The sequence below is a fragment of the Lissotriton helveticus genome, chromosome 10 (assembly GCF_964261635.1).
Source record: "Lissotriton helveticus chromosome 10, aLisHel1.1, whole genome shotgun sequence".
Classification (NCBI taxonomy): Eukaryota; Metazoa; Chordata; class Amphibia; order Caudata; family Salamandridae; genus Lissotriton; species Lissotriton helveticus.
The window spans coordinates 22,546,682-22,570,739 of NC_136071.1; the positions used below are offsets into that span (position 1 = coordinate 22,546,682).

At 45.7% G+C, this 24,058-nt stretch overlaps 1 protein-coding gene across 2 annotated transcripts in view; it reads right to left on the reverse strand.

Annotated features, from left to right (window-relative positions):
* NAA10 (N-alpha-acetyltransferase 10, NatA catalytic subunit) overlaps nucleotides 1-24,058 on the reverse strand; it is a 32,275-nt gene that overhangs the window by 4,881 nt on the left and 3,336 nt on the right. Inside the window, exons 2-6 of one of the 2 annotated variants that reach the window (XM_078664592.1) lie at nucleotides 15,290-15,388; nucleotides 15,138-15,196; nucleotides 14,463-14,508; nucleotides 11,738-11,853; nucleotides 8,212-8,256 (exon numbers count right to left, since the gene is read on the reverse strand). In XM_078664592.1, coding sequence (XP_078520718.1) covers nucleotides 8,212-8,256; nucleotides 11,738-11,853; nucleotides 14,463-14,508; nucleotides 15,138-15,196; nucleotides 15,290-15,388 — 365 coding nt within the window. Of the gene's footprint in view, nucleotides 1-8,211; nucleotides 8,257-11,737; nucleotides 11,854-14,462; nucleotides 14,518-15,137; nucleotides 15,197-15,289; nucleotides 15,389-24,058 lie in introns of both variants that reach the window. The other variant, XM_078664593.1, reaches the window with a different exon arrangement.

Consider the following 24,058-nt stretch of genomic DNA (forward strand, 5'->3'; position numbering starts at 1 on the left):
AGAAGTCCAAGCCTCTCGACCCATTACCCTCACTCAAAACTTGCATCATGCTCACTCGCACCTCCTCTCGCCTGCGCGAGCACACACAAATTCAACGCATGGAGGATTCTACTCAAAGCCTGCAGGTTTCTACTCAAAGCCTGCAGGTTTCTACTCAAAGCCTGCAGGTTTCTACTCAAAGCCTGCAGGTTTCTACTCAAAGCCTGCAGGTTTCTACTCAAAGCCTGCAGGTTTCTACTCAAAGCCTGCAGGTTTCTACTCAAAGCCTGCAGGTTTCTACTCAAAGCATGCAGGTTTCTTCCGTCATGTTAGTCCTGCACGGATCCAGCTCGGTTGGACCCACGCAGGATGCCCCAAGTTTACAACGTATCTAAATGTGCTCATTGTGGCTATAAATTGGTTTTGCATGTTTAAACATTAGAGCAGGCAGACAAGAAGGCCAATGGTCCATTTCTCACGTTGTGCACCATCACTGACAATGACAGATGTCCACTTGAGGCATAACACTCTGTTATTGAGATGTGTATAGTTTTCTAGCACAGACCAAATACTGTACCCTTTGCTTTGCACCGAAGTAATTGGTATTTAAGGGATAAGCTATCAAATGTTGGTATGTGCGAAGTGCAGTCACACACAGCTACGTTACTGTCATTTGGCAATCACCAGGCCGCCCCGGCAGTCTGTCTCTTTAAACTATCCATTAAAATGCACACACCTAGCTCAATAAACAAGCTGTTCGGTTTTAGAATAAGAGCCTTAACTCCAAAAACCTAAGCTAAGTTAAAAAAATTAAAAAGAGACATTGCAACATGAACAGCAGCAGGCACACATTATTATTAATTAATTCTTGTAGAGCGCATGGCTACCCTTGGCATCCCTGAAATGTAACAAGGAACGTCGGCAGCAGAGACATTTTGTAGTTTTTTTTTTCTTAGAACATATGGATCAATAAGCTGCACAGAGATTTGAAAAGGAATATGCTACTTACCAGTATGCATCTGTTCTTGGCATGTAGGGCTGCTGACATTCATATCTGTGCATAGATCGCCGCCTAGTGTTGGGTCCGGATGATTGCACATTGTTGTCCTGGAAGAGTCTTCGAAGTATCACGAGATAGGTGGCTCCTCCCCTTGACTACAGTGCGCATGGGCATCCTCTCCATCCTTGGATAGTTTTTTGCCATTGTGGCAGAGGTGGAGTGTTGTACAGTAAGAGATGTCCATGCAAGAAAGTGAGAGTTAGAATGAATGCTACAGCTGCGACAGGCACCGGGGAGGAGGGTGGGCGGTATGAATGTCAGCAGCCCTACATGCCAAGAACAGATGCATACTGGTAAGTAGCATATTCCGTTCGAGGCATGTGGGCTGCTGAATTCATATCTGTGCATAGAATGTATAGCAGTCTCTCCCTTAGCGGTGGCTACCTGTGCCAGCTGCAGAAGTCTGAAACAAAGTTTTTAGAACAGCCTGTCCTACAGCAGCTTGCCGTTTGGAATGTACATCTACACAATAGTGTTTTGTGAAAGTATGTATGGTAGACCATGTGGCTGCTTTACATATTTCCTCTAGAGGAACATTTCCTAGGAAAGCCACGGATGCCCCCATTTTGCGTGTTGAATGTGCTCTTGGGGGAACTGTTAAAGTGCGTTTTGCCTTAAGATAACATATTTGAATGCACTTAACAATCCATTTGGCTAACCCAGATTTAGAAATGGGTTTGCCTTTGTGTTGTGGTGAAAAAGCAACAAACAACTGTTTTGTTTTCCTGAAATCTTTTGTCCTGTCTATGTAATATAGGAGAGCCCTTTTAACATCTAGTGTGTGCAGGGCCCTTTCAGGTACTGACTGTGGATTTGGGAAGAACACGGGCAGTTCTATTGTTTGATTGATGTGGAAGTGGGACACCACTTTTGGCATGAATTTAGGGTTTGTCCTAAGCACGACCCTATTAGCGTGGATTTGGAAGAATGGCTCTTGAATAGTTAGGGATTGCAGCTCGCAACTCTTCTAAGCGAAGTAATCACTACGAGAAACGCCACCTTCCATGTTAAAAATTGTATTTCACACGAGTGTAGAGGTTCAAAAGGTGGTCCCATTAGTCTGGTTAAAACGATGTTTAGGTTCCAGACAGGTGAAGGTGGGTGTCTTGGGGGGATCACTCGTTTGAGCCCCTCCATGAATGCTTTAATTGCAGGCACTCTGAATAGGGAAAGGTGTTGCTGTTTTGAAGGTAAGCTGCTATGGCAGCTAAGTATCCTTATAGATGTATAGGCTAGATTGCAGCGATGTAGGTGCAAAAGATAGCATATGATATTTTGAGTTGATGCGTCTAGTGGGTTTATGTCATTGTTCTTACAGTAAATGACAAAACGTTTCCACTTTGCCGCATAGCATGCTCTTGTGGTAGGTCTTCTTGCCTCTCTGATAATGTGCATGCAGTCAGGAGGTAAGTTTAGGTAGCCACACTCTATGACTTCAGGAGCCAGATTGCAAGGTTCAGCTGTTGTGGATCTGGGTGCTGAATGTCTCCATGGCTCTGCGTTAAGAGACTGGGTGTTAGTTTTAGTCTTTCATGAGGCACCACGGAAAGTTCTAGGAACGTGGTGTACCACGGTTGCCTCGCCCATGTTGGAGCAACTAGGATTAGCGTCATGGAGTGCTGGCGCAGTTTGCGTGCCACTAGCGGGATCAACGGTGCTGGTGGAAAAGCGTAGGCAAATTTGCCTGACCAGTTCATCCATATCGCATTGCCCTGAAACTGCGGGTGTGGGAACCTTGCGGCGAAGTACCGGCATTTTGCGTTTTGTTTTGTGGCAAACAGGTCTATCTCTGGTTGTCCCCACTGTTGAAAGTATGGTTGAAGCACTGTGGGATGAATCTCCCACTCGTGCATCTGTTGGCTGTGTCTGCTGAGCAGATCCGCTATCTGATTGTCCTTGCCTGGGAGGTGTTCGGCCATGAGAAAAATGTTTCTTTGAATAGCCCACTTCCACATGCTTTGAGCCAGATGTGACAGCTGTGGAGAGTGTGTTCCTCCCTGCTTCTGTATGTAGTACAGTGCAGTTATGCTGTCCGTCCGGATCAACACGGTCTTGTTGCACAGATGTACTTTGAAAGCTTTCATTGCCATAAAAATTGCCATCAGCTCCAGTAGGTTGATGTGCATTTTTTCTGCTCCGTGGTCCATAAGCCCTGTACTGTGTGGTGGAGGACATGGGCTCCCCACCCTATCAGGGATGCGTCCGTTGTCAAGACTATTTGTGGTACAGGCTCTTGGAACAGTTGTCCTTTGCAAACGTTTTGTGGGTTCCACCAATGCAGAGAGTTGTATGCACGACTGGTCACCAACACTAGGTTGTCTAATTGTCCTTAAGCCTGGTTCCACTGACGTGCTAGGCAATCCTGCAGCGGACGCATGTGTAGTCTTGCGTGAGGGACTATGAAAATGCATGAGGCCATCATACTTAATAGTTCATAAACACTCGGGCTGGGAGCGAGTGTTGGGGCTTGAACCTTTGGATTAGCGTCTGAATGCTGTTTATTCTGACAGAATTCGGCTGTGCCTTCCCTGCTAGAGTGTCTATCGTCGCTCCCAGGTATTGTTGTACGTGGGCAGGCTGAAGATGGGACTTTGGGTAGTTCAGCGAGAAACCTAAACTGTGCAGGAGGTGAATAGTGCGTGACATGTGGCTGGCACATTGCTGGGCTGACTGTGCTTGTATTAGCCAGTCGTCCAGATATGGATAGACATGAATATGCTGTCTTCTGAGATGTGCAGCTACTGTCGCTAGGCACTTGGTAAATACTCTGGGGGCTGTTGTCACCCCGAAAGGAAGGACTTTGAATTGACAGTGCTGATTTTGTATTGTAAACCCGAGATATTTCCTGTGTGCTGGGTGTACCGGTATATGGAAATATGCGTCTTTGAGGTCTAGTGTTGCGAGGAAGTGTCCTTGATGCAACAGTGGCAACACCTGCTGTAGAGTGAGTATGTGGAAATGTTCTGATAAAATGTATTGGTTTAAGGGCCTGAGGTCCAAGATTGGCCTGAGAGACCCGTCCTTTTTGGGGATTAGGAAGTATAGTGAGTACACCCCTGTACCCTGGTGTTCTAAGGGTACTAGTTCTATGGCCCCCTTTTGTAGCATGCTGATGACTTCTTGCTGCAATAAGTGTAGGTGTTCTGGCGGACATAGGACGGTGTTTTGGGGGTATGTTGGGTGGTGTGGAGATTAATTCTAGGCAATAGCCATGCTAGATAATTTGCCTCACCCACCTGTCTGTAGTGGTTTTCCCAGACTTGCAGGAACTGCTGTAATCTTCCCCGACCGGTATTACATGGTCTGGGGGCATTGACAAGAAGTCACTGCTTGGTATTGGTAGAGGATCTGGTGGTGTTATTCCCTCGTCCTCTACCTTTGCTGTTATTGCCACGGTATCCACCTCTACTGTTTTTGTTGTAGGTGTTTTGCGTGTTCCCTTTGTTGTATGAGGTTTGCTGCGCTGACCCTCCTCTTGCAGCTCCTCTGTTGCCGGAGCGACGAAAGGTGCCGCCTCTGTATTGTTGTGACTGCAAGGCTCCCATAGACTTAGCTGTCTCGGTATCCTTCTTCATTTTGTCTAATATTGTGTCCACATTAGGGCCAAACAAATAATCAGGGTTCACTGGCTGATTAAGTAAAGTGGTTTGAACCTCATTTTTGAACCCAGAGATGCGGAGCCACGCATGTCTTCTGAGCATGACACTGGTATTGATAGCCCTGGCTGCTGTGTCACCTGCGTCTAACGCACACTTGATGGAGGCGTTCGATATTAACTTTCCCTCCTGTATTAGGAACTCTGCCTGTTCCTTATAAAGGTCAGGTAGATGCTGGAGAAGGTGCTCAAGTGTGTCGTAGTGTGCCCTGTCATACCTGGCTAACAGGGCTTGTGTGTTTGAGATTCTCCATATGTTAGCTGCTTGAACAGCTACCCTTTTGCCTGAAGCCTCCAAAATTTTAGACTCTTTGTCTGGAGGCGGAGCTTCGCCAGTAGTTTGAGAATTAGCACATTTGCGTGCATTGGATACTACCAAAGAGTCCAAGGGCAGCTGTCCCTTAATGTATGTAGGGTCCACTGGTGCTGGCCTATATTTCTTTTCTATCCTGGGGTTAATGACTCTTGCCCTGGTTGTTTCCTTAAATATGTCCCCTGCGTGTTTAAGCACCCCTTTAGCATTGGCAATGTTTTCACTGATCTTTCAGAAGTGTTGAAAGTGTCAAAGAGGAAGTCTTCCTCAATGGGGTCTGCATGCATTTCCACGTGGTGGTTGTATGCTGCTCTTTCGATTAATGCATTGAAAGCAGCTGTGTCCTCTGTAGGCGAAGTTTTTACAGGGTATGCAGTATTATCTTGCACGGGCTGCGAGTCGACAGGATCGACCGGATCAGACCATGGTTGATTTTGGTTGTCCTGGTCATTGTCCACTGGATAATTATACAGTTCATTATCCTCATATTCTACATCGTCATCTGTGCGTGTGGGAGAATATGTATAAGTTTCTTGCACATGTGTGCTGATGGGCTCAAAGAGAGTTGGAGATGTAGAAGAGTCTTTTCTTTTTTAGTGGTATTCGGTAGGTTTCAGCAGAAGTGTCTGGTCTGATTTTCCTTTTTAATAGGGTAAGTTTGCCAGTATCTGGGTCCACATACAGTTTGGTCTGCTCTTCTGCGGAGGGCTCTTGCTCTTCATGTGCCTGAGCTATTTTCCCCGTTATCGCCTTTCTTGTTTGTGTCGGTTCGATTTCCGTCGTTGGTTCGACCGATTTTTGGCGTATGTGCATCGGAAGTCCGAATTTTATCGGTCCGAGGGACTTTTGTGCTTCAACAGTCTTTTTAGGCTGTATGACCTTCTTCGGTGCCGTGATTGTTATCGACCCGACTGTTTTTGTTTGTTCGATAACCACTTTTTGGCCTTGTGTCGTCTTCGGAGCTTGGTGCTTCGGAGTGATGTTTTGCCTCGGCTCGACCGCCCCTTTGGCCTCGATTCTTGCCTTCGGCTCGAGTGGTCTTGTTTGCACCGTCTTTGGCTTGTCGACTTATTGTTTCGGCTCGACAACCATCTTCTGCTGGAGTCCTTTGTTTGTGTTGCCTGGCGTCGACATCAATCTCGTCGGTTCAACGGCTTTTAGTTTAGGCATGTCTCTGGGCGTACTGGCTCTTGGCTCGACAGCCCCGATATGCGACCCAGCCATGTCGACGGCCATTTTGTGTTTGGTCGGCGCCGATGGATCCGCACCTTTCGGTCTGAAGAGTGGGAACTCTATCAGTTTCGGTTTTTGTTTTGCTTCTTTAACTTTCGGTTTCGATATTACCAGGGAATGGTAATGTTGCACAGATGGCTCTTGCCTTATGTTCTTAGCCGGGCTGAATTGCGGGGCTATAGAATAGATGTTTAGATCTTGGCCAAGGCCTTCCGGCGATGCCTCGACCTGAGCCTTTGGAAGCGTATCGGTGAATGTACTGGGCTCCGTACTCACGGTTGGCCCAGTGTCCTCGCCGGAGTCGTCCTCGACGGCTCCGATGCCTGGATCGTCGTCCCCTACCTCGACGATGTCGTCTTCTTCGTCGACGTAGTAGTTGGAGTCATGTTCCGACCCCTGCTCCGACTGCTGGTCAGAGTCCTCTGCTTCGACGACCTCTTCGTCGTCTTCAAAGATGTTCTCCGGGTCAGGCGCTGGCTTCTGCATCGTCTGCCTCGCTGCTCTTCGAACCCGAAGTGTTTTCTTGGAACGAAACTGCGCACAAGCTAAGCAGTCGGCTTCATTGTGTTCAGGAGATAAACACTTGTTACACACAGGGTGTTTATCTATGTGTGGGAATTTCGAGTTACAATTGGGGCATCTTTTGAATGGACTTCGTTCCATCGACGATTGGCCCTTGGTGTCGAGAAGGCCACGTGGCCTGATTCGACGATCTGAGTATAAAACAACCGAAATAAAGTAGTCGTTACCGATCGAATAACAATACCGACGACCCCGAAGGCCTTTTAGAAAAAGTTTTTTTATCGACTCCAAACTCCGAGTTGGAAATCACATCCAAACCCAATGGCGGGAAAAAACAATCTAAGGATGGAGAGGATGCCCATGCGCACTGTAGTCCAGGGGAGGAGCCACCTATCTCGTGATACTTCAAAGACTCTTCCAGGACAACAATGTTCAATCATCCGGACCCAACACTAGGCGGCGATCTATGCACAGATATGAATTCAGCAGCCCACATGCCTCGAACACATTGTTTCTTTCATTGCTCTCCTGCAAGGATTCAATACAGCTGCCCAGGTGCAGACTCGGAAGCCTCCTGGTAGTCACAGAGTGAACATGAGCCGGAAGGAGCACTTGTCTTGAGAGGCGTGGGAGATTCTACATCCCTCTGCCACCATTCCTCCTCGCAGGGTTCACTCAATGATAACAAGAGCCCCTCTTGGGATTCTCCTCGCCCTGCACCGGATACGGTGCACACATCTCCACCATGGCAATGTCCACTGCTCCCTGCGCCAATGGTTGGGGCTGTGCCACCTGTGGACTCAAGAGAGGGAGCGATGGCAGCAGTGCGGAGAATGCAGCATGCTGGGGGCACCTGTGAGTGAATAACACTGCACACGATCGGTTTGTCTGGGCTGCAGAGCTCATTGCACAGGACCTTCTTAGCAGCATGTGTCTAGTATTAGCACGAGGGCTGCGCGTACCCTGCATTGGAGCCTTCGTGTGTCAAAGCAGGATAGGTACAGGACCTTGCATTGGAGCCTTTGTGCGTCAAAGCAGGATACGTACAGGACCTTGCATTGGAGCCTTTGTGCGTCAAAGCAGGATACGTACAGGACCCTGCACTGGAGCCTTCATGCATCAAAGCAGGATAAGTCTTGGATCCTGCACTGGAGCCTTCACAAGTGTCAAAGCATGATAAGTTAAGCTAAACTGTTTTCTAGCTTTAACGTTTTTACATTGGTGGAATTTTCTCAGTAATCAAGTTTCGGAATCCCTCGCGATGGGACAATACCAAGGATGGTGGACACATAGGAAGAAAATGACATTCTGGAAGAATGTCTGTCTTAACGGGGCTCTCTCATAGGCTGGTCCGCAAAGAAGCCATCAACAAATGAATAAAACAACGTCAGTATTAGCGAAAAGAGGTTAAGTCAAGCAGTGAAAGAGGAGACATCCTAACATACTTACTGGAAATTTAGAGTGTTCGAGTACAGGTGCAACGCAGCTCGGTTACTAAAACAAACACAGAAAACACAATTATTTGAATTTTGTACATGTAATGCACCTATAAGAGCCTTTATTATATTTCATAAGACAGATAAAAATGAATTGCTTGAATCCTTTCCATCCATGGCCTTTGGTAGGATTACTATTTGGTCTCTCTGCAGGATAGCCTACATCTGCTCAATCACAGAGTTCACATGACTGCTTTAAATCGCCAGGATGCTTACTTCCATGTCCAAATTCACTGAAATCATCGCACGTTTCTGAGATTTGAAGTAGCCGGCACTCACTATCAATTCAAAGTTTTCCCTTTCGGATTGAAATCTTAGGGTCAACAAACAAAAATCGTCTTTCAAGACTTCAACAACTTAAACGTTCTTGTGAGCAGTTCGACATAATTCAATCCAAGGCATTCGTCTCAAAGGAAAGACAAATACGGATTCAACTGTTAGCACGGAAATTGCTCAGAAGAAAGTCTGTTTTAGTTCACCTATACAAATCACTCCTCAGAACACTATCCTATAGCAGGCTACTGATACCAAATTTCTGCCTCCACATGCGACCTATGCAGGAGGAACAAGACACACAAGTCGCAGGTTCAAGAGTCCCTCGACGGTGTAATTCAGATCACTTAGACCATGATAACATCTTTGCAATGGTGGATACAGAATACAAACCTGTCCAAAGGATAACAGGATCATCAGTACTAAGTCATACGGACAAAACCACCAGCATGCATTATATAAAGAAGCAAGGGGGTAGGAGGTCAGCAGCTTTATCGCAACAAGCACAGGAAATTTGGAAGCAGGCTCTGCAACATCAACTAACACTCAAAGCGGAACACATTCCAGGAACAACCAGTGTCCTAGCAGACACATTGAGCAGAACAAATACCAGCTGTCAGAATGGGAACTCAACCAACAGATTCTGGACAGCATTTTCGATTGTTGGGGAAAACCAAACCTAGACCTGTTCGTGACAAGGGAAATATCGAAAATGCAGGTTCTACGCAAGCTGGCACCCATAGCAGGGGTCGGGGAGGGGGATGCGTTTTCGATCAGATGGTAGGGGATCCTGGAATACACTTCCCCGCCAATCCCATTGATCCCAAAAGCTACCGAGAAAATTGAAGAGGGGACTTTGTTGAATAATTCTATTTGCCACCAGATGGCCCCGGCAGTCTGGTTCAATGAGCTCCTGCTACTCTGAGAACAGACCCACATTCAGTTGGAGAAAATACAAACGCTACTTCATCTGAACCAGACATCCTTCACTTGTCGGCCTGGCCGCTGAATACATTGAATGTAAGGCTGAGTATTCCAAAAGATTGCAGAGAAATCCTTGCGAGGGCCTGAGCTGACACTACCAACAAAACAGACAAACTCAAATTAAAAGGTTTCCGTTTTTAGTGGCAGGAGGTAAACATTCATCCCATTTCAGCACCACCAGAGCAAAGCAACATCTCCCGTATCTGCTTCTGCTAGCAAAATTAGACTTGTGTCACACTTCAATAAAAGTACATCTGGCAGCGATTTTAGGATTGAGAAGATCGGATAAATCCCCTATATTGTGGTCTAGCAGAGTGATCAAGCAGACTCTCAAAGGCCTTTTTAGAGCGTTTCCCCCTGTAAAGACACCTCCTCCATCTTAGAACCTGAACATAGAACTTGGGCAACTGTTGAAAGCCACATTTGAGCCCATTCACAAAGCAGATCTAAAACTCTTAACATGGAAAACAGCACTAACATCAGCAAGGAGAGTTTATGACATTCAAGCGTTCACAAATGAAGAACTGTTCACGCAGTTCAGACATAACAGTGTGATTCTAAGAACCAATCCTAAGTTCATACCAAAGGCTGCTTCGGATTTTTATTTAAATGAGCCGACCATCTTAGGATATGCTTTCCAACTCCCCAGTGCCTCTGAAAGATCTTTGCCTATATTGGAAGTTAAAAGAGGTTTCAGGTTTTATTATAATAGGCCACAACAGTTTAGGAAACCGGACCAGCTATTTGTCGCTTATGGAAACCTTCTAAATGGTTTCCCAGTTTCCAAGCAGAGTATAGCCTGATGAATCTCAGCAGCTATGCAATTTTGCCATAGAAAAATCCGAAAGCAGTTGAAGGATAAAGTAAAAGCTCATTCTACCAGGGCTGTCTCTACTGCCACAGCTCTCTGTAATGGTGTACCTACTGAACAAATTTGTCGCACAGAGATGTGGAGAAACAGGCACATGCTGACATGGCACTACTGCCTAGACTGCTCTGAACGGAGTGATGCCGCTGTGGAGTAGCAGTGTTGGGCCATCTATTTCAATATGGTGAGACATGTCTTAATTTGTTTCCCCCCTCCTCTATTCTATTAATTTATTAATGATAGTGCAAGTGTTTTAACTGCCAACTACTCTGATTCAAGCATGTGCATCTAGGAAAGATCCAATAATGGAGAAGAAAATAAGTTGCATACCTGTAATTGTAGTTCTCCAGTATTGGTGTCTTTCATAGATTCACCGGCGACCCACCCTCCTGCCCATAGAGGCTCCCATTATTATCTGGGTCCTTCTATTCCACTTGTGTTACAAAATCTGAGGGATTGATGCCTCTGTGGAGAGTGTTCTAGAGTGCTGTTGCCTGATTGGCTGAACTTTGGTTCTTAATAAAGCATAAGGATTAGTTATTAAAGTGAAAGTTTTTATGCATATAATTGAATCCTGCTTTCTTGGTACCATGGGACTCCCACTTCAATGACTGGGAATGATTGAAGCATGTGAACCTGTGAAAGATACTATAATGGAGAACGATAGTCACAGGTAAGTGCCTTATTTTCTTCTCCTGGATATAACAATCACGCTTGATCTTTCACGTCCTGAATATGGCAATGTGCTTTCTATATACCTACTTAACAAACTTCAGCTAACTTTATACTTTGGATTAAAATACCACATCACACCGACGATACAGGATGCCTACGTTTAAAAACAACATGCACCAGTCTCGGAGAAGTATAGTACTGATCCCATATTCCTGCCTCACAAATTGGTTGGATTTCATCCTACCTGCACCATATGGCTGCAACCTTTCTTCGTCTGGTCAATAAAATCAAGTGACATATCCTGCTTCTCCTTTCTAGTACATCAGCTGTGCATTCACTATTCCTGCCAGTCGAGCATAAAGTCTGTGTTCTATGGCAGGAAATCTTCTCGGGGCTAGAGTTCAGTCCTAACATTCACTCAGTAACTGATCTCTCTAAGAGTTCCCTTTTAGGGAAAAAGGTGGAGTTAAATGTGTACATATAATTTATTGTCCCCAAATAAAATGCTCACAGCTATAGCCAGAGCATAGATTCAGCATATGACCAAACACTGTAAGGCTTCTACCTAGGAATGGATTCAAGAAGCAGACGGGAAGGTAGCGGAGGCAAAAGGAATTCAGTGTCAATAGAAATGCTGGAAACATTCCGTTTGCCGGTACAGAAAGCCTGTTCCACTCACCTTTTCCGGACGTGCAGAGACACATATTTGGCGTTGAAGTTCTCAATCATGGCTCGGGACGCCTGGTCCATCAGCTTTTGCGCCAGTCCCAGGCGCCGGTGCGACCGCTTCACTGCCTGAGGATGGAGAGGAGAGATGAACAGCCACAGCTTCCACAAATCACACCTGAAATCCTTGAGAGGAATGGCTCCTCTCTGGCTGGGGCTTGCAGCCAGGACACATCAGAACATAGACAATTCACAGAAAGGAGGGCAACAACTGCTGCTCAACAACACAAAGCCTTAAATGACACAAGAGGCTCAAACATTGAAAGTCAGAAAGAAAATAACTGCTACTGCTGTTTCCGGCCATGTGCTGGATGCTGCTGCAAAAATTTCCTGCATTATTTTCATGCAGCAGCAACGCTGTATCTACCTATCACCACCTACTGTCAGCGCCCATTGCAACAAGACCCAAATACACTTCCAGAAGGCAAACTAGACTTAATCAACTACAGTAGCTGCATCGCATCCTCGGATCCGTGGGGGTGCATCTAGGCTACACCCTACAGTGCTCTTTAGAAGTCAGGAGTAGAAATCAAGCACAACTGAACTCTTGCTGGTGGGCAGGGGTAAAAGACCCACCCTATCAGGCAACCTTAAGCAAAAAGGATAAAGTCTGTCAGATAGTGGACCCAGACCTGTCTCCTATACACCTCCTTTGAAGCACCAGCCAGGCTTAACCAAAGAGAGCAATGCACAGATTCATTCTGGGGAGTTACTGGGGGACACCAGGAAGGGCGAAGGAACTTAAAGTATTAATAAACTGAACTGGCTCGATGAACTCACACTAGACTGCAAAGTGTGCAGATGGTGCTCATCAAGACAACCGCATGGAAGGCCCTGCAGGGATAGGTTCTTTGTTGTGGTTGTCTTTACTGATATTCAGCGACACTCAGAGAAAATCTTTCCCTTACACAAAACAGCCTATTTAATGTCAATCTTTCCAAAACCCGATTTAAAAGCACAAGATTACAAACTGCATCGTTTAGTTTTATATACGTAACTAGCCCCATTTTAAAACAATGAATTGAAATAGCTAGTACCCCTAAACTAAGCGAGGGATGTTCCCACTAAACGCAGCAACGAAAAACTAGATAGTTGTGTGTGGAAAGCTTGAATTATCAGTCGACACCACAATCCAGACCGTTTTTTAAAAACTTATTGTGCCCCGTCAGACACATCATCATCTGTGGTCATGCTTCAATAGGAAGAGAAGCGCCAGAGCGCCGCACACCCAGAAGCGACGCGCACCCGGAAGCGCCAGAGCGCCACCCCGAAGTGCCAGAGCGCCGCGCACCCCGAAGATTTCTCTGCACTGAAACACAGGTAACCCTAGATGGGAATAATGAGCCTCGTGAGTGAGGTGCAGCCCCAGTCTGTGGCACAGCAAGCCTTTGTGACCCTTGCCGGTAGCCGTTAAATAAATACTAGTGTCCTCTCGTAAGTTAGGTGATTCCCCCAATTTTTCCCCCATTTCTTGTTTTCTTCAAAACGTGAGCTAGTTTTTGTGCTTTGAAATTCGTACTTGCACATTTGTTCAAGAATTCAACCAAGATAGCCATGCTTGCACTTCTTGCACTGGCACCCACTACCTCAAAGGGCTCAGAAGGGCGAGGAGGGAGTTTGCTTCCAATAGAATCCCTGGCACTTCTCCTGCAACTACCACCTGGATAGCCAATTTCTTGAACACTATAATACGAAGCATTTCATTAGTGCACTTGTGAGAGAGAGGGTGCATCTCTTGTTTAGAGGGTGCATCTCTTGTTTAGTGACTGCAGCATAATGAGCCCTTCAAATATTCGAAGCCTGCAGAGTAAACTTACAGGTTTATTTAGTGATAGAGCAGGATGGAGCGACTGGGTACCGATCCTCAAAGTTTTGGGCTGACCTGGGAAACTTCATAACTGGATTCACACGAACACAATGAAAAATTGATCTTGGTGTGTCGGTGGTGTATGCAGTGTTCTCACGCAGCCTGACCTCGGTCAGGAAAGTGAATGTTCCTTCTGACACTCCTGGCCACACAGAAGCCACGCTACATGCACTCTTTTGATGCATTAATCCCCAGAAATGTTTAAATGAAAGAGGTCAACACGTGGGGGGAAATGGCTGTTGCATTTTGTTTGCCCATACAGGACCACTAACTTTCCATTTCAAAATATAAAATATATATATTTACAAAATATGTAAACAGTAACAATTTGCCACAAAGCAAATAGTCTTTTGAGAACAATCGTACAGGGACATTGTAGAAGGGGAAAGCGGCAGAAAGGAGCTAACCAATGCCAAAAGTATTGTATCTAAAACCACCTGGAGAAATTCGCCTGGACCTTCAAGGATGCCAGGCTCTCGTCCCATTCTGTCTGCGCTCCCCTATAGCCTACACAGGTGTGTTGCCCGCAGGTGCACTGGTTGCACGTGGGAAAACCAGACTGGAGGCAACATCAATAATATGCCTGTGCCACAAAGACAGATCAGGGCCTCACCCAAGAACTTCTAGCATCTCCTGGTATCTTAAACACGACCACTGTGTTCTGCTGTCACGTATAGATTTGTGACAATGTAATTAGTAAGCCGCATTAAGAGCAGGGCAGGCACTATCTTTTTGAATTTATGGAGGCCTTCTCGAATAATGGAATATTTGGATGAAAGCATCTACCCAAGAAGAACAGAAAAGTACTTACCAATGAGGTGATGTGTCCATGGGGAACGTCGTCCGGATCCTCTTCCCTAAGAGCACAAAGACCGCAAGAAAGAAAAAAATGATTCTTTCCCTTCAGCAAGAATAACTTGCAAGCCAGTCTCTACTGAACAAAATAGTTACTATTTGCATGCAAAATGGGAGGTTAACATCCACTGTAAGGTCAGCGGCATTAACTGGCCTGTTTTTGTTCTTCCTAATCAGTTTTTGTTAACAATAGTAATTTTAAAAGCACTGCAATCAAATGAAAAATGCCTTGTACACAGATTATAAGACAACTGCTGTTCCACAAATGCTCGTACGAGACATGCTATTTTGTTTATAGTTTGTACAAAAGCTTTTTTATCCTTTATTATTATGGTGACTCCATGTTACAAGGAGGTGGTGCTCCTGTCCTGGTTTTTGTGTTTTACAACCTAATGCATTTTGAGGCTTGTGATGTTGGTTAACTTCAACTGAACTAACACAACTGAAAACAATGATTTGTAAAAGAACAGCCCAAGACTGGAGTATTGTGTCCTTGGGGGACATGGAGTTGGGAGTGAAGTTATTACTCTTTGGGGCTTTGCATCGAATGCGATTTCGTAACAGAATGGCAATGCAGGGTACAAACACAAGGAAACAGGAAAAACTTCACATCTTTTATCTCATGTCTTACATTTTCGCCAGGACGTAGCCAACGATCTTTCCATTCTCATCTTCAGCTATGTAAGAAAGCTGAAAGGGAAGAGAAAGAATCTATAAGATGTGATGCTCCTAAGGCAAAAACTCAGCAGTGCCCCCCGTGAACAAAGATCAGCCCCCACAAACCTGTGGCCAGGACAGCCCATGGTAGAAGTAGTACTTCATCTGGTAGTTTTCAGGAAGACATAGCAGGTTGCAGTGCTGCATGTTCATAAGGTCTTCCGGCTGCATTGAAGAGAGGGGAACCAAAAAATAAAACGTTTGCATTGGTTAACTGCACAAAGGAGCATGCTTCTGCACCCCCACAAAATAGCAGCAGGGACAGGTTCCATAATCTGGTCAGAACTTCATGTTCTCAGCTACACTACTCTGTATACAGATTAAAAAGGGACAATGCCAGCAATGCAGGGGGAGGCGTAAACAATTTGGCTACTCTCTCAGGTTAAGTCCCCAAGCCTGGGTCACTCCCGCTACAAGATGGACTCAAGTCACTCTTATCACCGCAGTCCGGAACATTCGCCATTCGCACAGCTACAGGGCATTATTAGAGGGGTCTGGGCCGCCGAAGGAGAGGGACTCTGCAGCAGCCTCTTACTTCTGATATCCTTCGGGATCTTGTGAGCGCTATATAAAACTTACTAAATAAATAAAATATATATTGGAAAAAGTACGAGTCCAGGGTGCATACTTTCTGACATCTCATGTTGTCACTTGTTTGGCATCACTGCTGCTGACGAGGAAACAGCCAGGCACAAGGCACAAAATGAACTATAGCAGGAGAGCCACAGCAGTTTCAGGAGTAACAAGAATCCGGTAATAAAAAGCTGTGCATGAGTCTATGCACTATACAACACACAGAAGTGTAATTATTCAATCCAGAAAAATAAAGCTGCTAATCTGCACTCTGAAACGAGAACATAATCAAAACAGAGTACTGTTGACCTGAAATGGGCCATTGGTACAAAAATCAATGTGTGTGTGTGCCACATGTTGCTTGGTTTCACACTGAGCAATGTGTCAGTATTAAGCACCATATAAAGAAATGTTTTGAGAAAATTGAGTGTTGCAACTTGGACCACGCGAGCAGCCATCTGTCGAATTATTAGGATACTTGAAATACAACGAGGTGCAAGTCTGCTATTTACCTCCGGGGGAAACGGGTTGGATTATCCCTATCATACCATGCATTCTTTAACAGTGATGTTACTGTAACTAGATATTGCTCTAGGATAGAAGTCAGCAGTTACGCTTTGAGCCCTTTAAAAAATAAATGCGCCAAATAAGATTCTAGTAAAAAAAAAAAATAATTGTACAAAAAAAAGTTAAAAGGTTTTGCGCCATGCGATATAACACACAGATACTGGCCAAGCCTGAATGAGAATAATGGTATTTAAAAACTGGCCCACATTACAAAAGTTGGTCTTTCTGTCTTTGCTGAAACAACCCTGTTTTATAAAAAGCTTCCAATGCACTGTAAGTGTTTTATCGGTCTAGTTTATGAAGGTGTTAATAGAAAGTAGAGTATCTGTGATGATAAAATCACAAGACTGGCAGGAGCACTCTGGATTGGAGATTTCTCCATCTGCTTGAAAGGACATTACCAAAGCTTTCCTTCTATCCTGATGGGCTCCGAATGCCCAAGTATCCTTCTCTGGATCTCCCGCAGTACTAGATTTCCACACAAACAAGAGGCAGCTCCAAAGGGCCTGGTGTTCTTGGAAGACTAAGAGTCTAGTAGTGCTGCGGAGTAGTGACCCATGCTTCAAGCATCATACAACAGCTGCTGTATGTTCTGTGCTGGGAAGGTAAATTGATGCCTCAACACGAACCTTCAGTCCAGGACACGGTGAAGCACAACTCGTTGCAGCGCATATCGAATAGGTCGGAAAGGAGGTCAGTGACCAGGGTTATCACAACCTGGTGGTACAAGTTCCGCCTTTACCTGCAATAACGGACATGCTGCTGCAGAGCTGCGTGTGTGAGGAACCTCAACCTGCATCACCTTGCTTTTCAAGGAAGCAAGATCCAATGCTCAAACAACTGTCGAGCTCCAAAGCTCAGAGATAAGTGAAACACACTGGTTCAGAATTCCTATAACAAACTTGGATATGAAGAGATATGTGCTTACCACATACATGCCAACATTTTAGGAGTGGTAAGTGAGAGCTCTTCAAAAAAAGGAAGAGTGTATTTTCCCTATTGATTTGTCAACGCCAAGGCAATTTTAGGCCGGAGGCAACTAAAATAAAGCCAATTTCGGCTTTAATAATCCAGGGTCTCCCATCTGAATTGGATCTATTGACATGTATGTTACCATGATCATAACTGTTCCTATGAGTTACTGTCACGATAAGATTGGATAGCCGTGTACTCCTTTTTATAGCCGTTTCCTTACCTTCCTCTTTCTTTTCTCACTCTGGTCTCTTCTCTTTTTACTTGACGTGTACCACTTTACATAATTACTAGCACAATGACGAATTAAGATGTTGCCCTCCTTAAATCTGTATAATACTAAGTCACTATCCATGATTCAATGCTTTAACTCGCCGTGCACGTATGCATCACTGTCACAGGCAATGGTAAATACTGGTAGTACTTCACTTTATTGCCACTTTACAGTTTTAGATGTTATTTAAAGCTTTCACGTTGATTGGAATATGAACAGTCTGGAGAACTGCACCATATATATTCCCTTTCTGTGTTGCTTTCCTATCCTTAAATAAGTTATCGTGGAGGGCAGTCTCCTGTACGTCTCATTAGGTCGAGCCTGGGCAGCACATGTGCTGCTCTGCAAGGCATACTGTATTCAAGACTGTGGCTTGAAGCACCTCCTATCTTTTCCATTTGTTCCTGTTGTTGCCCTTCATAAATACATGCTTTTGATTGGTCAGCATACTTAATTAGTTCCACCTTTTTGTGTTTCAACTGCCCGTTACACATCGTCTTATGCTTTTTTATATATAGGTTCCGTTGTGTGCACAATTGTTTCTCTTGTTTGCATCAGCTTATGTATCAGCACAGCACCTGCTTCACGGATGTTGTGCTTCATGTTTTGGTTGGCCTTGGCATTGCAGGTTTAATTATTGATTTACTTTGGAGGCTGTGCGCCTTTTAATGACGTGCCCACTTTTATTTTCACCATGGTGTCTTGCTTCCTGCTCGCACTGTGCTGTCTCTCCCTTTACCCCGCCCCCCACCACCCTTCTGAGATCGCTGCTTGTATTTTAAGTGTTTTGCCCAAAATCAGAGTATGTTGAGCCAATGAAGAGACTCGAACTCCAGACACAACAGCTCTGACCGCACGTCCTTCACAGCACGTTTGATGCAGTTTCATTGCTGTTTTTAAAAATGTTGCCAGATGGAGTCATTTATAAGCTTAAATGCTGTTCAAGTCACATTGCGTGCAGTCTCTTCCCAGCCCTCACCTTTTTCATTTTCACCATTGCTTCTCATTTCCTGCTTCTTGCAGCCTACTTGCCCTGTGCCGTTTTTTAAATATATTGTAACCTAGATTTAACACTTATGCTCTTGACAATTTCTCAGTTGCTCTGGTTTTCAGTGTTGGGAAGACACCCTCTGGAATGTGTGATTGAAGATCGTGATGCTTATAGTAAGGCTTGTATAGAGGGTTTGTAAGGTTTGGAAATGTGATTTAAATATGGCGTGACGGAAGTGGGCATGAAGGAATTTTGGTCATCAATGAGTCTACACAGCGGAACACCGGGGGATCAGAGAGACACGGTGTGACAGCGAGTTTATGCAGTATTTTCGCAGGGTTGAGCAGAACCTCCGCACATGCCACGAAGTGAAAGGCTGAGGGAGCTGCGCATCAGGAGACAGCCATCCCCCTCGATTATATTGAAAAGGAGGAAACACAGAACTAATTTAATGAAATAAAACGGAATAAAGCTGTGTCACTGAAGAGAATAAAGCAGAGTGGGAGGCCGCTGCTCCAGCCGGAGTTGTCCCAGTGTTGATGACGGTCGACTGCGAGAGGAGGAGAGCGGGTCTATTGGGGCCAACTGCGAGATCGCTTAATCGGGGGCACCCCGCTTGTGCAGGATCGGGTACAGTGAACGATCCTCAGCGGCCCGGTAAGTCACCGCAGCGCGAGTCGGGAGAGGTGTCGGCCACCATTTCCTCACAGCACAGAAGGGAGAGACGAGCGGTTTGCCCGGAGGAGACTTGAGGCGACGGCTGAGCAGAGACCGCAATAGCTGCGGCGAGTGCGGACAACTGGTGAGGATTTTTTTCTATTTAGGGCAGCAAGTCGCCATTTATGTCTGAGGCGAAGTAGGAATCGGCGATGCCTGACCCCAAAATGGCGCCTGTGGCAGACGACATGCCTCATACTGATTCTGGGACCTCTTCCCAGGCAACTCTCCCACGCTAGCAGCAGAGCGCAAATTACCGTCCTCGTTGGGCACTCATTGGGAGCACTCCATAGCCTGCAGCATTAGCAAATACAAGACAATCCAGGCAACAACACATCAAACAATTACCTGGCGGGTGAGGGCTGAAAGACACTGGTGTGGCGAGAGACGCTCGCCTTGCCGGACCCTAAGATGACGGTCTGGCTTTGAACACAGACATTTGAGAGAGACTCCCCCAGCTCCTGACTTGCTGCCTTGTTCACAGCGGCAGTGAATTGATATAGCTGGAACGGCGCCCTGCCTGATCACCAAGGAACCTCAGAGTCTCCCCACAAACCTGATTCTATTGGCCACTTGCTCAAAATGGCGCCCATCGGTCGGATATTCATATTGGTCAGTGAAATACACAGAGTAGACGCTGCGTGGGGAAGGCTTCCAAGTACAAAACGCTAAGTAACCTATAGAGGTAACGCCGCTTCACTGGAGGAATCACCTGAGCAGACCCCATAGTGTCATGCTGCAACTCGGGACCCTCCAGGTGCATGAGAACTGAGGGGGGGGGGGAGAGACAAGATAATGTCGTTTTGACCGTGGTGGTGATGGGGTGCGAAGGCTGAGCGATTGTGCACATTGGGTGGGTGCTGTGCGTGCAGTCTGGGAGAAACGCTGCATGGAGGGACTGCTTCTGCAACCCTTGAGTGTTATGGTAGAATGTCTAACCTTAAAATGGCGGTCTCATAACGACGTGGGTCATAATGCTACACTGGCTCCCCTCTAGCTGTCTCTCTGAGTCCAGGGGCTGGAGGTGCTCCCTATCCACCATCCCACCCTGGCTTACTCACCTTGACATTGACTTTGGGACATTCCTCTGACTGTTGAGACCTATCTAGCTGACTGATGCCCAGTGGAGTTACCTGCTAGCTTAAGAGGAGTTGGGCTGTGGATTTCCCCCACTACCATCACCTACCCAGCCAGATGTTGGGCAGACTTTCCTTCGTCTCTGTCGTTTTTCTCCCCTACCCATTTCCTTTCCCCTGCCCCCTCTACGTCCCACTTTTCTTGTCTTCCTATACCATTTAAAATGTTTTGCTTCTTAACCGAGACCTTGCTGTTTGGCCCTGGCCCGGTGGAGCTACCTGATAGTTAAAGAGGAGATGGGCTTTGGACTTCCCCCTTAGCCGTCACCTACCCAGCCGGACTCGGGGCAGACTTACTTTAGTCTCCCTGTCCTTTATTCCCCTTCCTCACCTTCCCTACCCCCTTTCCCTTCTTCGCAGCTATGCTCTTGAAATGTTTTTCTAGCAACTGATGTTACCTGACTCTAAGGTACTGTTTAATTTTGTGGAACCTTGTGCAATGCGCTCCGATACCTTTGGGTCTGGCCAGTGCTATATCGAGCATTTTGTCTGACGCCCGGTGGAGCTGCTCGGTTCAGCTAATTGAGGAGATCTGCCTTGGTTTTTCCCCTGACCGTCACCTGCCCAGCCGGACACTGGACACCGTTTCTCCCCCTTCTCCCTGACTCACCCCCCCTGCGTATTTCTGTTCTGTCTTTCCATTTCTCCGTTCTTTCCATTTTTCTGACTGATGCCCGTTGGAGCTACCAAGAGAGCTATAGAGGAGACTGGCCTTGGATTATCTCCCTGGCCTTCACCTACCCACTCGGTCTTTGGGCTGACTTTCCCTTATCTCTTTTCAATCTTCCCCCTCGTCCTCTCCCTTCTCACTCCACATCTCAACCTGCTATGGCTCCTTCCTCCCCTACTTTCCTATCAATTCTCTCAACTGCGTTGTTTGTTTACTGTACCTTACGACGCTATTGTAACGGATGTAATTTGTAACGCAATGTTCCTCTGCTATAGTGCTCGGATACTTACGGGTCTAGCCAGCGCCTTATAATCCTTTTCATGGACCTTTAAATGCAACGTTCCCCTGGTTATGCGCTCTGATACCTCCGGGTCTAGATAGCGCTATATAACCTTCCCAAATTCAAATAAACTAAACTGTTTTTTCCTGAACGCTGAGACCTGAGCAACATGGACGATGACCGGTGGAGCTGCTTGACAGCTAATGAGGAGTCTGGCCCTGGTTTTCCCCCTTGACCGTCACCTATCCAGCCGGTCATTGGGCATTGTTTCCTCCTCGTCTCCCCACTTTTACTCCTTCCTCCCCTCCCTCCTACAAATTTTTGAAACATTGTTTATGTGTACTGTACCTTACTATGCACGTATCTGATGTAACTTGTAATGCAACAATCCTAAATGTAAAGCGCTCCGATACCCTCTTGGGTCAAGTTCGCCCTATATAAAACTTTATAAATAAATAACTTTGCCTCACATTTGCTGAGCACTCCTTGCACGCTTTAAGGGATCCAGGGTTTGTGAATATTAGGTATAGACTGAATATAGACAAGACAATGCAGGGGAAATGGCTAGAGTTAGATATCTACTGTATATGTTGTGAACATTTATCCTTGGATACAAGGCTGCTGTCAAATGGCCTGAAGCGCTCCTTACAAAGGACTAGAAAATGCATTCCCACCTGCAGAAGGGCTGACGTAGAAGACCATTGGGGACATTTTCTGAACAGCAGGAGACCACTGACCTTGTGAAAAGTCTCTTCTGGAGAAATACCCACAAACAATCCAATTAACATTTAAAGGACATGACCCGGGAGTGAACCTTTAAACTGAAAGAATATTTTTTTTTTTTTTTTTTGCAGAGTTTTATATAGCGCGAACTAGAACCGAACCGAATCAGTTATCAGAGCGCTTTACATAGCACCAGTTACGTTACATGAGGACACACTTTCATTTTAGGCACGGGGAGATTAAGTGATTTGCCCAGAATCACAGGGGTTTTTTGGCCTTACCGAGACTCGAACCCAGATCCCCAGGTCCGAGGTCGAGCGCCTTAGCCGTTAGGCCAACCCCTCTCCCCTATAGAATTGCTCGTCATTTACGCAAAGATGCCTTTCTCCACCTACAACAGCATTAGAAGGACACAGAAGTCAACATTCCTTAAGAACTCTCCCATTGCTTCCTCTGGTTAAAGCTTGAGCAGGTAGAAAGAAGGTTGGGATTGACAGTAAACCCTGCACTGGTTGGAGGATTCTGATCTACGGTATTCTGCAATCTCCAAGGAGGATTTATTCAGTTTGAATTAAGTATTCTCCCTACTTCATCCCGCTCTTCAGGGCATCCCCAAAATAGGGTGGACAAAGACAAGGTTTTTGCCTGTTTAGGCCTTGGGCCAGAAGCGCTGCTCCACTGAAACTCACAAGTGGAGCTAAAACCATGCCCCCCACCCAGCACCTGGTACAGTCAAATCTCCACAAATACACCCAGATGTAGATGACAAACACAAAGAATTCCCAAAACACAGACCAAACCTCGTACACGTTCAACAAACACACACCCTCAAACTAATACTAAATAACGCTTGCTGTGCAGTACTCCAAGCATCAGACGTCACTGACTTCATCACCTATTACAAGCTTGATGCCCTCTTCACCATAGAAAGACGATTTACCACCACATCTTCGCACATCCTTATTTCCACAGGGTACTGCAGCCATTGTATCAATTGTACACATAAAGGAGAAGGCCATGCGGTTATCCATAAGTCCACTTGGTTATGCACCCTAAACAAGTAAAACAACTCAGTGGAGCTGCTGATATGCCATTTCCCCAAAATTAGCAATTCTCCATCATCCATATTATTTATAGTCTTTCCAGGCAGAACTTGGATTCATTCATGAATAATCAGATATCACCACCTCATCACTCAAGTGTACACCATGTCTTGTGTAACTTTAGCCTTCCAGATTATACAAGCATAAAAAAGACACCCCTTCAACCTCATCGACACACTCAATATGGTAGAACATGTCACACAACCAACACACTCTGAAGACAACATCCTCAACTTTGTCAGCTTACCATCACAAACAATTCAATTCAAACCACCCATGCGCCCCAGGACTGAAACGACTGGTTAGCCATACAGATCTCCCTGCTAAGCGTTCTACCAGCAAACTTGGATTAATATTACAATACAAGCGAAAAGGAGAGACAAGGGAAGAGGAGAGACAAGAGAAAAACAAGCATCATTATAAATATGTATCAGGGCATATCAAACCACGTTCTTTTTGAGAATTGCATCTTCTACCTTACTTAAATATATTTTTATAGTTGTGGGCATAAGGGTTTTGTCCTCATAGGGTAAGCACTCAATACTGCCAACACTAGTCAAGGTAACCCCAGAACTATTACCCCTGTTCCTTAAAACCGTACCATCTCAGTTTGGGCCAGACATATACCAATCAGTTTTGACGCTGCTCCCACAGAAACACGCCAGCCCGATTTGCCAGGCCAGGTCCTCCTTGAACCGCAACACTTAACAGGACAGATTTCACCCTTATGACGGCTATACCATCTAGTATAACTTGGTTCAAATGGCACAGTGTGCACGGAACCCACGTTTCGGCACACCATTTAGGGAGTCGCTGAAGTATATAAAAG